This window comes from Gopherus evgoodei, chromosome 3, assembly GCF_007399415.2.
Source record: "Gopherus evgoodei ecotype Sinaloan lineage chromosome 3, rGopEvg1_v1.p, whole genome shotgun sequence".
NCBI lineage: Eukaryota > Metazoa > Chordata > Testudines > Testudinidae > Gopherus > Gopherus evgoodei.
In genome coordinates, this window is record NC_044324.1 from 71,286,825 (window position 1) to 71,302,355 (window position 15,531).

General features: G+C 46.2%; 1 protein-coding gene across 4 annotated transcripts in view; it reads right to left on the reverse strand.

The window, feature by feature from the left end:
* The window catches only part of PHIP (pleckstrin homology domain interacting protein), a 337,941-nt gene that overhangs the window by 75,977 nt on the left and 246,433 nt on the right, over positions 1-15,531 (reverse strand). For all 4 annotated transcript variants that reach the window (XM_030555793.1, XM_030555789.1, XM_030555794.1 and 1 more), the window contains one exon: positions 13,217-13,451. In XM_030555793.1, the coding sequence (XP_030411653.1) occupies positions 13,217-13,451 (235 nt within the window). The remainder of the gene's footprint in view (positions 1-13,216; positions 13,452-15,531) is intronic.

The following is a 15,531-nucleotide window of genomic DNA, read 5'->3' on the forward strand; positions in this document are numbered from 1 at the left end:
TTCTGAAGACTGTCCACCTTCAAGATCACCATCATTTTTTATAGTTTCAGACTTATCTGGCAATGATAGTGTTTCAGTCACTTCACGTATCTAAGATAGCCACAGTATCACATGTAGCAAAAAGAAAAATAATCTCCATCATCCAGAAACAACCATAGATAAATTTGTGATAAGAACCAGCAGATTACAAAAAGAGGTAACTAATGAAAAAATTTCCTGGTTTGTTTATGCAACAAACTCTCCTTTCTGTATGATTGAGAACACACACTTCATTAACATGGTTCAGTCATTATGACCAGGATACAGTCCACTCAACAGAGCAGATGTCACAGGCAAATTGCTGGACAAAGTGTATGAAAGAGAAATTGAGCAGTGTGCAAAAGGTCTAGCGGGTAAAATTATTAACCTGAATCTTGATGAGTGGAGCAATGTCCACAATAATCCTATTGTATGTGCTTGTGTGACAACAGAAGCAGTGAATGTCTTCCTTGCAGAAACAACAGATATATCAGGAAATGTACACACAGCAGAATACTTACAAGAAGTAGCAGTAAAAGCTGTAACGAACTGTGAAAAAAAATCCAGACGTCTAGTACGCAGCTTGGTCACAGACAATGTTGCAAATGTATCCATGATGAGAAGAAATTATTTAGAAGAGAGTCCCAAGTTAATAACATACAGTTGCGGTGCTCATTTGATGCACCTCCTAGCCAAAGACTTCAGTGTTCCAGAAATAAAGGCTAATGTTCTTGAAATTGCAAAATACTTCCATAACAACCACTTTGCAGCAGCTGCTCTGAAAAAAGTGGGAGGAACCAAGCTAACTCTCCCACAAGACATGTGATGGAACTCAGTAGTGGACTGTTTTAAGCACTATATCAAGAACTGGCCTAATCCGATGACAGTTTGTGAACAAAATTGTGTAAAAATAGATGGCACTGTCACAAAGTTCTCAACATTGGGCTTAAAAGAAATGTTGAACACATGCTGAGTATCCTGAAGCCTATTTCTTTAGCCTTGAACAAAATGCAGGGAAATAGCTATTTTATTGCCGATGGTGTTGACATTTTGAGGGAACTGAGGGAGATCTTAAAAAGAGAAAAATGCAAGGAGTTAAATTACAAGCATTAAAAAAACGAACGGGACAAGCACTATCTCCAGCTCATTTTCTTGCAAATATTCTCAATACTTGGTACCAGGATCAAACCTTAACTGCTGAAGAAGAGGAGTTGGCTATGACATGGACATCCAGCAATCATCCCGCCATAATGCTAACTATAATAAACTTCAGAGCTAAGTGTGAACCACTCAAAAAAAAATATACATTTGCTGATGATGTTTTAAAGAAAGTCACACCCGGTGAACTGGTGGAAGTCACTTAAGCACTTGGATACAGAGACTGCTGAAGTGATAATCTGACTTTTAACAGCAGTAGCTTCTTCTGCCGATCTAGAAAGAATATTTTCTTCCTTTGGACTAGTTCATTCCAAATTGAGAAATTGTTTGGGACCTGAAAAAGCAGGAAAGCTTGGTTTTCTTTTCCAGATTATGAACAAACAGGAAAATGAAGGTGAAGACAACTGAGTTAGCTGCAGAAGCCAATATTTTAAGTTTCTCATGTTGACCTTGCTGACATAGTGGATTTAATTTTTGTGGTTTTTTTAATATTTCATTTAACTATTTTAGTTAAAAACAACTTTAACAAAAACAAATCTGATTTTAAAACACCTGAATGTTTAACTAAATTCAAAAATTCATATATTTTGTTAAAATATTATGTTTGCTCTTGAAGAAAAAATCCACAATACATAACGTTGTTGTTTTGGTGAAATAAAACAGTTAAAATGTATGTCTGGTGATGTTCTCCTCCTAATACAGCATGGCAAGAAAATCCTCCAAAAATTAATGATTAACCTGTTGAACTGATTAACTAATGACTTCATAAATATCTGCTTCAATTGCTTTGGTAAATGAAATAACCAATCATTCATTTTCTCATATAGCTGTAAAACTAATCTGAAATGTTTTAAAAATAAATCCCTTTAAAAATGTATAGTGTGTCCCTTCTAAAAATGAAAACTACATCTATCTCTGAGTTGTGAAGATTACGTATTAAGGTTATAATAACCAACAGGAATGCACTTTTATGCAGAAATCCATGATTAAATCGAGTCTGACTAGTGATTTAAATTAATTTGATTTAAATCAAATCCCCCTGGTACCGTTTTTCAGCATGCTTTTGTGCGCCTTATAGTGGCTCGTGTTTGCCACAAAAGTTCTTGCCAGATTTATGGGGAGGGGCAATCCTGGAGAGACTAATGGTTGATTCAGCCTTAAATAGCTTGTGAGTCTTTTCGCAGATGATCACAGGCTCAATGTCCCAGGTGTCTGCAATCTTCACCAGCAGCTCCTGATAGGCCCTGAAATTTTCCAGTGCTGGTATTCAGGTGGAGATTACATTCTCATCTGTGGTTGGATGCTGATTGTTAGATGATATTGATCAATTATTGCATCCTGTAGATTCTTATGTATATTGATCTGCCTTTGAGGCTGTTTACCACACAGTGTTGTGAAATCTAGCAGCAAGAGGGATCTTTGGCCTTTGGATCTTGTTCCTCTCTGTATTTCAGCAATTGAGGTTTTGCTAGTGAAGCTACAGCTTCAAGGCCTGAAAAGATGGTCCCCACAATAGCCTCAGGAAGTGCCGGGGTACCTTTTTGAGCTATTGCCCCAGTGTGTTTAGCACCCTGCTTCAACACTGGGGCTGTCAACGGTTTCAGTGCTGGGGGTGGCACCAATGTTGATGTCAACATTGGGTGTGGCTTCTGTGCCACTTCCTCTGCAGAGGTCTTCAAGATCAGCTCTTCTGGATCAGATGCCACTCTCATAGACTTCTCCAGAAGGTGGAGCTTCAGCCTCATATCCCTCTACTTCTGGGTTCTTGCAGAAAAGGAGCAGCAGACCAAGAATCTGCTTAGAAGGCAAGATTCTCCCAGGCAGAACAGGCATCTGCTATGCATGTCTTGTAATGTGATTATCTCATCATAAGATAGATAAGGTTGAAGCTATGGGTTTTGAGCCCACTATTGTAAGTACCTGTTTACGAGGGTCTGTACATGAGAGGGAGCATTGTTCAAGGGAGTCTGCAAACAGCTTTCAGCATGACAAGCCTTACAACAGACTAGGGTAATAAAAAAAAAAGAATAAACATGGTACTGAAGAACCAGAGGTGGTCTGAATAAGATGATGAGATATTTCGCTGAAGCTAAGTCTAGTGGCCTGAACACCAGCTAGATTCCTTCTTGATGCCAAGGACAGCAAGACAGAACTGAGAGAAGGTCATAGGTGACCTGCCATTTTTGCCCTCATACGAGAGCAAAAGGCAACATAGAGTGCATACGTGGCCTCAATGGACATTGCTATTCAATTTTAAAAAAAATCCATTAAAAAAAATCCAGTTGAACATGCACTGAGATTAAGATACACAGTGACCATAATCGAAGAATTTATGTCTATTTTAATTTTCAAAAGAGCACTTATCTGATAAAGCCCATGCACTTGAAGTTATTTAGATTTAAAAGTTTATTAGAGAATATTTAAATAAAGATGATACAAAGAGTTCAAAGCGTCAGTTGTTGGTCATTGGGGGCAACATACAGAGTATAGGGAGATGCTGGTATTTGGGAATTGGTTAGCACATAACATATACAGTCTGTAAGGTCCCCCAATGCGGGGTGTACGGTGGGTGGGATCAGGAAGCAGTAGGGAAGCAGTGAAGGTACATCGCTCATATAGTGGGTTATAGGCAGTCATGGGTATAAGTAAGCGGGCTGGGTAATGGGGACAGGATGACCCTCACATGGTGGAATCTAGTTCGGTGGCTTTAGGGCTTAGGGGATATGGTTCGGTAGGGGGAGTTTATAGGCCTCCTCCCCCCCGTGGGTGCACAGAGCCACGCCGGCTCACTCTTGGTATTGGCGGTGGCCGGTGATGTGCTCTGTGTAAATGTCCCTAGACCACTGGATAGTGTCCGAGACCATCAAACGTCTCATGAGCCGTGCATAGCGACGGCCCACCCCACAGGCCCTAAGAACTCGTTCATTACAGGGGTCCCAGGCACCCAGCGCCCCGACGAACTAACACATGCATTAGAACAATATTCACATAAGGATCCTTTCAACCTACTATCAAATATGAAAATGTAATCCGGTTTACTCTAACCTATACAGAGAAAGTTTGAGAGAAAATATAGGTCTTGCAGCAGGTCCTGAGAGTTAACAAAACCAGGCTCTGTGAAACAAAAGATGGTGATGAAAACTAGAGTAAATTCCAGAGGTTAGGACATCTCAATAAATACGCCCTGCTGTTAGCCACTTCTTGAATAAACTATACATGCACAAGTATAGATTTTAATTTATCTGCCTATGTCTACATCACAAGCAGAAACCTGTGGCAGAGAGTCCCAGCACCTGGCTCTACAGACTCAGGTTCGTGATACAGCACTTAGAATAGTAGAGGTTCAGACTCAAGCTGGAGCTTGGGCTCCAAAGCCTAGGGGGGTGGGCTTCTACATAGCTATTTTTGGTGCCATGGCTCAAGCCCAAGTCTGCAGGCCTAGGCTCTGAGACTTGCTGCTGTGATGCGCACATGTACCCTCATTGTCTTATTTGGGTCACGTCCTAGCCAAGTTAGTTCTCATCCAAGCCCCAAATTTTATCTAGACTGGGTAAATCACAGATCCATAACCTGATCTGATAAAATGGAGACAGAGTTTTGTTTTTTTTTGTATATAAAGCAGCACTGAGCACTCCACCTATCCAATTCCTCGTAAGGGTCTCTACTCACAATTAACAGTGTGTGTGTGTGTGTGTGTGTGTGTGTGTGTGTGTGTGTGTGTGTGTGTGTGTGTGTGTGTGTGTGTGTGTGTGTGTGTGTGTGTGTGTGTGTGTGTGTGAGAGAGAGAGAGACATACACACACACCTCCACACAAAGTATGAGAGAGCTCTTGGGTCAGATGATAAATACTACTTTCTGAGACCTCAAAACCAGGTATTAGAGCCACTCAAGCAACTCCATTTATTGCTGCTAGGTTTCACGACGCGCAGTAAACAGAATCAAAGGCAGGTCAACATGCCTAAGAATCTGCCTGGATGCAATATCTGCCTCAATCTGCATGGATTAATATAATTGAAAAATCAGCAAAGATAAAGCAAACAGTGAAATCAGCCATGTATCCTTAACAATCCTTTCTCTTCTTAAAGGGAGATGGAAAATAATTGGAGAGACTGGCCTTGTTGGGAGATGGTTTCTTAAAAATGATTCTAACATTAGCTTCCATGAGACATGCTAGCTCTTTCCCCTCCAACGAGACACTGACAATCTCCTCCAATAATGGGCATCATAATTCATTCCACCTTTTACTAGCCCGCATCAGACAAGAAATATCGATCGATAACCTGGGTTTTGGACTCAACATCCAACAGAATCTCAGTAAACTATAGATTTTGAAATTCAAGAAGAGAAGAATAGTTTCATTGTCTCTCATCCCCAACTTGATATGTATAATTCCAATGCAGATACTGACTGAGTTGTGTAAGTGATATTTTCTAACCAGTGTGAAAATCCTTCATGGTGCAAAATGCTTGACTCTGTAACCAAGATGACAGCACCTGAATTAACAAGTCTGCTCACCCCTGCAACAGTTCCACTGACCTGTAACTTTAACTTCAGAGGAACGACAGTGGAAATGAGGATTTCTTCATCTCCTGAACAATTGTGGAGCAAGATTAGAAATACTTTTAAACCACAGTAGATTCAGAACAGTACCACTCACTACTAGTCCTTTACCCTTTTCATTTGTAACAGATTTTCTATACATCATGGTAACTTGTGAGAATGAAGCCAGGAAAGAGGGTGAGGAAAGGGCCACTGAACCAATAGCTGAGGACAAAAATCAATTACAGTGTTATACCAAACCCTCATTGTAGTGTTCTCTCTAATTTAGTGTATTCTCCAGTCAGAGAGCTGAACTGATTCCATTAAAGAGTGACCTATAAAACATGCCCTTTTCCCCCAAATGGAAGAATGTTTAGTCTATGACAAATGTATAGCCATTACTCTCCTGCTTTAATCTCAGCCCAAAACTCTGATCCAGAAGGTGACCAGCCAAATATATGCCAGAAGCCACTTAAGAATCCCATAATCACAGAAGTCCTGAAATCTTGCACTAACAGAGAAAAGTCATTATCCATATGAAGAATAGTCATCCAGAAAAAATATTCTGACAACTCCACCATCACTGTAGAGAGGAACTCAGTCAGCTCAACGAAGAACTCAGAGATGCAATGGGGTAATTTATACAGCAGCACAAGTCCTATCTTAACTCCATCCAAGAGTCATACACCAGATGGACATACTTTTGGAATGGCAGTCCTCCTACATCTAGCCAGATGTAACACATGTGGCTATATCTCTCTATCCCTCCTTTGATTCATACTGAACTGAGTACCCAACAGGAGATAAAAGACAGCTACCTTTTCTGTAACTGGTGTTCTTCAAGATGTGTTGCTCATGTCTATTCCACAATACATGTGCGTGCTCACCACGTGCACTGGTGCGTGAAGTTTATCCCCTAGTAGTACTCATGGAGGGGAGCGCCCCCGCAACCCCTGGAGTGGCGCTTGCCTGGCGCGGTATAAGGGGATCTGAGTTTTGCCCCCACCCTCAGTTCTTTCTTGCCAGATAACTTCGACAGAGGGGAAGGAGGGTGGGATGTGGAATAGACATGAGCAACACCTCAAAGAACACCAGTTACGGAAAAGTTAACTGTCTTTTCTTTTTCGAGTGACTGATCATGTCTGTTCCACAATAGGTGATTCCAAGCTATATCTGTTGGAGGTGGGTAGGAGTTCACAAGTTCCCAGGATGGAGGACAGCCCTGCCAAACCTGGCATCATCCCTGGTCTGAGGGACGATCTCATAGTGCGAGGTGAATGTGTGAAACAAAGACCACGTGACGGTCCTACCAATGTCCTGGATGGGGATATGGGCCACAAAGGCAGCCATTGAGGCCTGGGCCCAAGTCGAGTGTGCCCTCACAATAGGTGGTAGGGTGACACCCGCCAGCTCAGAACAGGAACAGATGCACAAGTGATCCAACTGGAAAGCCGCTGAGTAGAAATCAGCTGGCCCCTCATGCGCTCAGCCAAGGCAACGAACAGTTGCGAGGACTTTCTGAACGGCTTAGTCCACTCAAGGTAGAAAGCCAGAGCAATGTGGTGATGGCACTCCACATTGGACACATGAGGCTTGGGGCAGAGGACTGGTAGAAAAATATCCTGACCCACGTGGTAGGTGGAGACTACCTTTGGGAAGAACGCGGGGTGTGGGAGGAGCTGGACCTTGTCCTTATGAAAGAACGTGTACGGTGGCTCGGAGGTCAGGGCCCTGAGCTCCGAGACTCACCTGGCTGACGTGATTGCAACCAGAAAGGCCACCTTCCATGAGAGGTGAGACCAGGAGCACGTGGCCAGTGGTTCAAAGGGGGCCCCGTGAGACGAGCCAACACCAAGTTTAGGTCCCACTGTGGGACCGGGGGTTTAGAATATGGAAAATGATTGTCCAAACCCTTAAGGAACCAGCAAGTCATAGCATGGGAAAGTACCATGTGCCCTTGCACTGGTGGATGGAAGGCCAATATGGCTGCCAAGTGCACCTTGACTGATGAGGGAGCCAGGCCCTGGGCCCTCAGATGGAGGAGGTAATCAAGGATAAGCTGGATTGGCACAGTTACCGGGGAGACACCTTGGTCCACCGCCCACCTAGAAAACCAGGACCACTTCACCAAAGAAGTGCGGCAAGTGGAGGGCCGTCTACTTTTGAGAAGGATGTGCTGAACCTGCTCTGAACACATCCTATCCTCTCCACCTAACCACTGAGCAGCCACACCGTGAGGTGAAGAGCCGCTAGGTTGGGATGGAGAAGGCGGCCCTGGTCCTGAGAGCAATGGCCACAGCGGAGCTACTGCCAGGCCTGTGAGGGTTCCATACCAATGCTGCCTGGGCCACGCCAGAGCAATCAGGAGGATCCGGACCTTGTCTGACTTTATCTTCTCCAGGACCCTGCTGATAAGAGGGAATGAGGGAAAGGGGTAGAGAAGCCAGCCTGACCAGGACAGTAGAAAGGCATAGGAGATAGTGCCCCTCCCAAGGCCCTCTCGGAGCAGAACCAGGAGCATTGCTGGCTCTGCCAAGTTGCGAACAGGTCCACCTGGGGAGTTCCTCACCTTCGGAAGAGCTGGTGGGCCACTTCCGGGTGGAGGGACCACTCGTGTTGTGAGGAAAAGTCTCTGCTCAAGCAATCTGCCCTCTCCTTCCAGGCACCCGGCAGGTGGAAGGCCTTCAGGTGAATGTCATGGGTTATACAAAAGTTCCACAGCCTGAGGGCTTTGCAGCAGAGGATCGGGCTCCACTTTGCCTGTTGATGTAGAACACTGAGGTTGTGTTGTCCGTGAGGACCCTGACTACCTTACCCTCCAGGTGCAAGCGGAAGGCCATACACGCCAGCTGCACCAACCTGAGCTCCTTGACTTTTATATGTAGGGTCAGGTTGGTCTTGAGTCAACCACAAGCCTCGGCTCTGAAAGTTCCCCACATGGGCCCCCCAACCCAGGGCCGACGCATCAGACACCAGCTCCAATGATGAGGCCCTGTCCCTGAACGGGACCCCCGGAGCATGTTGTTTGGGACGGAACTCCGCCGTAGGGAGGCGATCACAGAGTCTGGCACAGTGAGGATCGTGTCCATCCTGTCCATGGTCAGGGAGAACTTTCATGCCAACCAGAGCTGGAGGGGCCTCATCCCGAGTCTGGCGTGATGGACCATGTACGTGCACGCCGACATGTGACCCCAGAGCTGCAGGCAAACCCTGGCAGTTGTGACTGGGAACCTTGTGACCGAGTCAATGAGATCTTTCAAGGTCTCAAATCTGTCTGGCGGGAGAGAGGCCCTGGCCGACACTGCATCCTAGAGCGCCCCGATAAACTCTATGCGTTGGACCCGGACTAACGTGGAGTTGGTGTTGTCTACCAACAGGCCCAAGGCAGTGCACGTGGATAGGAGCAGCGCCATGTGATCCCTCACCTGCGATTGGGAGGTGCCCTTGACAAGCCAATCATCCAGACAGGGAAATGCCTGGACTCCCTGCTGTCTGAGGTAGGCCGCTATCACCGACATGCATTTTGTAAACACCCTGGGGGCCGTGAACAGACCAAACAGGAGGACCGTGAATTGGTAGTGATTCTGTCCCACCACTAAATGGAGGAAGCGCCTGTGCCCCTCGAATATGTGGACGTGGAAGTATGCGTCCTGTAGATCGAGGGCAGCATACCAGATCCAGGGAGGGGATGACGGAGGCCAGGGAGACCAGGCAGACCTTGAGCATCACCATGTACTGGTTCAGGCCTCCGAGGTCCAGGATGGGCCTGAGCCCCCCTTTGGCCTTCAGGATAAGGAAATAATGGGAGTAATACCCCTTGCCTATGAACTCCTCAGGCACCGCCTCTATCGTTCCTAGTCCTAGGAGCCACCCCACCTCCTGCTTTCAAGCAGAGCTTTGTACGAGGGGTCCCCCAAGAGGGTCGGGGACAGGAGATGGTTGGGCGGGTAGGAAGTAAACTTGAAGGTGTAACCCCGGGAGATGGTGTTGAGGAGCTATTGGTCCAAGGTTAGAAGCGACCATTCTGGAGGAAAACACACAACTGGTTAGAGAAGGGAAGCTTTATTGGGGGTGGATCCCTGATGAGGACTGGTGGGGTGCCCCCGAGTGTCTCGTCAAAAAAGCCTTTACCCTGCATGCTTGCCCTTGGAGGACCCAGGCTGGGGGGCAGGCTGAGACTGCCTCTGAGGGTGTCTCTTATAGTCCCGCTGCTTCTCATGGGTGGCTTTGTACTTTGGGCGGGTGGCCTGGGCAAGAATTTGCCGTGGCTTGAACTTAGATTTTGCCGGAGCTGAGACATAGAGACCCAGAGTCCGGAGGGTTGTGTGGTAGTCTTTCATACCATGCAGCTTTGTATCTGTTTCCTCCGCAAACAGAGCTTTCCTGTCAAACAGAGATCCTGCATGGAAGACTGAGCCTCGCTGGACAGCTCAGAGAGCAGAAGCCATGACACCCGTCTCATGGACACCGCGGAGGCCACTGATTGTGCAGCTGTGTCTGCAGTATCCGAGGCTGCCTGCAGGGATGCCCTAGCAGCCGCTGCCCCTTCCTCCACTAGCGCCTTGAACTCCCCTCCTATCGCCTCTGGAGGGAGTCCTAAACTTAGGCAGAGAGCCTCACAGACTGAATTCGTACTGGCCCAGGAGCGCCTGATGGTTCACCGCTCGTAACTGGAAGCTTGAAGATTAATACATTTTCCTTCTGAAAGAGTCCAGTCTCCAAGAGTCTTTGTTCTTTGGAGTTGGGACTGGCTGACCCTGCCGTTCCCTGTGGTTGACCGACTTTACCACTAAGGAGTTGGGTGCCGGGTGGGTATACAAGTAGTAATGCTGCTTAGTGGATACAAAGTACTTGCGTTCCGCCTTTTTAGAGATGGGCACCAACGAGGCCGCTGTTTGCCACAGGACATTTGAAATCTTAGCCATCCCTTTATCGAGAGCCAAGGCCATCCTACCTGGTGCCACTGGAGACAATACGTTAAACAGGGAGTCTGAGGGCTTCTCCATCTCCCCTGCCTGGAGGTGTAGGCTTGTTGCCACCCTCTTTGAGAGTTCTTGGTGGGCCCTGAAGTCCTCCTGCGGGATGGAGGGGGGCAGGGACGCAATCGCCTCCTCCAGACTGGGCGAAGAGGCCAGTGCCGTGCTCTGGGTGTCGGCCGGCACCAGAGGGTCCACCATCTGGTCGGACTCCGGGAATGGTGCTGAGGATGTTTGTCTGACCAACTCCTTTCTCAGGGGTCTGGAAAGGGGGGCCAATGGTGCTTCCGAAGCTCCGCACACCGAGCGAGCTCCCACCAGGGGCTGCGTCAGAGGCCAGGGTGCCCACTGGTACCATTGGGCTGGCCATGACACTTGGTGCTACTGCACTTTCTGTGGCACTGGTGGGGCCGGCTGTCCGAGTTGGTTGGCCTGGCCCATCGAAGGACTGCTACAAATGGAGACTGTGCTGGTATAAGATCTGCTACTGTCTCTGAACTGGGAGGAGTGGCGGTGCTGGGATCTCAAGCTAGAGGATTGGTACCGATGGTAATAGCTGCTCCGCAAACGGCCTCGATGGGTGGACCTATGACGGCAAGACGCCGGTGATCAACGCCCAGGGCTGTGATGTCTTAGTGGAGACTTGGAGTGGGAGTTCGAGTGGGAACGACGTCAACAACCGTGCCATGACCAAATGCGGTACCCTCTCTGAGATGAGGACTGACAGTGACACCCCTCACGGTCCGTCGATATTCACTCTGTGAGGACAAGCGGTGCCGCGAGTCCCAGTCGGACGGGACTCAGCCAGCCAGTCTGGTCGGTGTCAAGGGCGATCCACCTGGATTCTGCCTTGAGCGGTTGCTGGGTAGTGATCAGCGTTGGAACATTCCCTCAACTGAGACCAGTACCGGGCTGGATGCGACTGTCAAGATCCCAGTAGTGACTTGCCTCTGGAGTGCAGGGCCGACATCGCCGGCGCTCCGGGCACCGACATGGACATGACATCCCTAGTCTCCTGAAGGGCTTCTGGCATGGACGGCGTCCAGACATACCTGTCCCAAAGGGGCCGGGCTACTCCACCCAACTTGAGTCGGAGACCTGGGGCCCGGTGGGGATCGAGAACTGCCTGACAAAGGCCTAGCCTCTGTCCCAGACTTCCCTCAGTGCCACTGAGAAGAGGGAGTCTTCCTGGCCCTCTTGGCATGCCCTGTGGATGGGGAAAGGTACTGGCTGGTTGATGGCACCAGAGGGTCACCGCGTACCGACGCTGCGGTGCCAAGTACTGGTTCAGAGCAGAGTGCTGGGGTCGGGGTCAGCATCGATTCCATCAGGATGGCCCGGAGTCTAATGTCCCTTCCTCTTTTGGTCCAAGGCTTAAACGATTTGCAAATCTTGCACCTTTCGCTGGTATGGGTTTCTCCAAAGCAGTGCAAAAAGTCTGCATGCGTGTCACTTCTTGGCATACAATGCCTACAAGAGCCACATGACTTAAACCCCGGGGAGCGGAGCATGGCGGCCCCGGCTCACTAACTAACTAAACAGCTAACTAACTACAGGTACTAATGTTGAATGAACAAACAATTCTGGGGACGAGCTACAGCAAAGCTGGAGCAGAGCAGTTCCAATGCACCTTCACTGGTGGCAAGAAGGAAGAGGGTGGGGGGAGCATGCATCTCCCCTAATACCATGCCAGGCAGGCACCACTCCAGGGGTTACGGGGGTGCTACCCCCCACAGGTACTGCTAGGGGAAAAACTTCCGGCACCGGTGCATGTGGTGAGCACGCACACCTACTGTGGAATACAGATGAGCAATCACTTGAAGAAGAACTGGTTAAAATGTTATCCAAACTAGTTTCCCAAATATATGCAAAGTCAAGGTCTCATCCACAATAATATCATAGATGGTGCTTTTCTGCCAAGAAGAGGACTGTGATATAAATACCTAGATAAATCAGCAATAGTAGCAGATTATTCTGATTAATGCAAGGTTGCTGGAGATCAAGGAGACTGCCACCTAATATCTTGCACTCCCTAGCACAAACTCCTGTTGAGACTGATCTTCAACATTTTATATCTGGATCCACACTTAATACTATTTTCTTGCCAGGCTCCTTAAGCCCCTTCCTACAAGGTCTCTATACTCCCAGTTGATAGCAACACTGTTTTATCTTCTTGGGCACCATAAAGTGGTCATTAAGTGTCACAGTCACAGCAAAGATTATACTCTTGGTTGTAGGGACACCAATATATTCAAGAAGTGAAACACCTCAAATTTAGATCATAATAAAAATAACCATTACAGAAACAATTCAGGCAAAGAAAAAAACATTACGTGGAGACTTTACAATGGCCAATTAATATTTGTGATAATGGATATTTACATAAATAAAATTTAAGACGTGTTCTTAAACTATTAGAAGATATTTTGGGTTTGCTTAAACTCATGTTCAAATCTACTCATGCCTTTTGCTTCCTTTTGTAATACTAGGAATAAGTGTCCTATAATCTATAAAATGTACCCAACCTTTTTTTTTCTCTCTTTGGGTTTCCTTTTCTTTGGTGACGTTGTTGATCCATCTTTATCTTCATTCCCTTTTTTCCTTTCCTTTTTAATTTGCTTCTGTTTCTGTTTTTCAATCCCCTCTTCATCCTCTGAACTGCTCTCTGTTTTCTTGGTTTTAAGTTTAGGAATTTTCTTTGGTGGCTGCAGATTAATTCCTGCATCTGCGGTCCAGTCCGAGTAATCACTGGAATATTCACTAGAGTTGGTGAATGAAGGAATAAAGGAAGGAAGGGAATTAAAAATCAAGCAAAGAGCAAATTGCTTCACAAAGCAAATTCAGAGTAAATTCCTTTATACAATATTAATATAACCCCAGACAAGATTGTTAAGATTTGAGTTAAGGCTCTAACACTATTAAAAAGCTGTAGTTAAAAAAGGAATACAAACCCATAATATTGTAAGAGATAGTAAACTAGGACTGCAGTTTAAAACATTCTAGGATGTTTGGAAATTCATATTTATGGTTCTGCCAACAATTTTAACTTCGTCCCTTTACTGGTTTTTAGCCTCTTTTACAAGCAGAACTGCCCATAAATTCACAGATTTTAAAGTCATAGTGATCACTGATCATCTAGTTTGACCTGTGGCATATAACCCAGGACAAAGAACCTCACTCAATTTCTACATCAAGTCCAAAACTACAGTATGAGCAAGATCGTATATTTCAGAAAGATCTGTACTCTTGATTTAAGCACTTCAAGTGATTGATAATCCACCATATCCCTCCTAAATTATTCCAATGGTTAATTACCTTCACTGTTAAAAATGTGTACCTTTTTTTAGTCTGAATTTGTCTAGTTTCAGTTTACCACCACTGTATCTTGTTATGTATTTTTCTGCTAGATTAAAGAGTTTTCTGCTATTCGAAATCTCCCCCATGTAGGCACTTACATACTATAATCAAGTCACCTCTTAAGATTTTCATAGATAAACTAAATAGATTGAGCGTCTTAAGTCTCACAACTAGGCATGTTTTACCAGATGTCTAATCATTTTCTAACCGCTTTCTAATTTTTCGATATCATTTCCAAAGACTGGACATCAGAAGTGGCCACAGTATTCCAGTAATGTTATCGTTACTGCCATATACACCTACATAATCCTACTTGATATTTGTCTGTTTATACATCCAAGGATTGTATTTGGCTTTATAGTTATATCATCACACTGTGAGCTTATGTTCAATTGGTTCTCTACTGTTATTTATTATTTTTAGAAGCAGCAGTACAGTAGAGCCTTAGTTTTGGACGAGGACTCAAGTTCCCTGGCAAGCTGCGCAGCTGCACAGCAGCTTATTTAGCGCCACTCAGGGAACCTACCTGAGGACCGGCTAGGGGAACGGTGCCCCTCCCCCAGCTGCACCTAGCCCGGCACCAGGCACAGCCAGGGCGCCCCTCCCCTGGCCTGAACCTAGCCCCAGCCTGGCCCTGCTGGGGCCGGGGAAGGGGCAACTATCCAGCCATGGAGCTGCGGTGAGGAGGGAAAGCTGGAGGAGTCCTCTCTCCCTTCTGCAGCCCCAGAGAACCCTTCTGCACCCAAACTTCTCATCCCCGGCCCCGCCCCAGAGCCTACACCCCCAGCCAGAGCCCTCCCCAAGCATCTTACAGTCTGAGTATAAGAAAAGAGACAACAAATTGATAAAGACAAACGGGGACGTACCGTGACTTCTAAGTTATTTTCAGAGTCAGTTCTTTCCAGGATACAATCTATGAACTCATAAGTATGACTTACATTCTTTGTTCCGCTACTTCTGTGATGGAATGCACTCCTGTATTCCTACCTTACACACCACTGTAATAATCCGTGTACAAAATATGCCTTGTATGGTATCATTTGAAAACTAATAACTTGCTGGTAAATAATATCATAGTGAAATGAATGTAGCAACATTATATATAAAGTTATGAACATAAGATGAAATCATGACTGAAATGCATTTACCAGACAAGTCTGAGGAGTGGGTAAACCTGTTTCTCAAAGAGGAAGGGCAAACCAATGCCTCTAGCCAGGTATCATCAATGCTGATGGGTAATCATTTGTCAAGTGGCCATTCTTCAGCAAGGAAGAGGGGCAGGAACAAACAGATCTGCATCTTAGAAAACAACAAAAAGACTAGTGCCACAAGGGAGGGGGGATTATGAGTATACTTAACATGGGGAAATGATTCTATAAGATTCTATTTCCTATGTTAAGTATCCTCACAACCCTTGTCAACTGTCTGCAATGGCCCAGCTTGATTATCACTACAAAAGTTCTTTTTCCCCTCTGGCTGATTA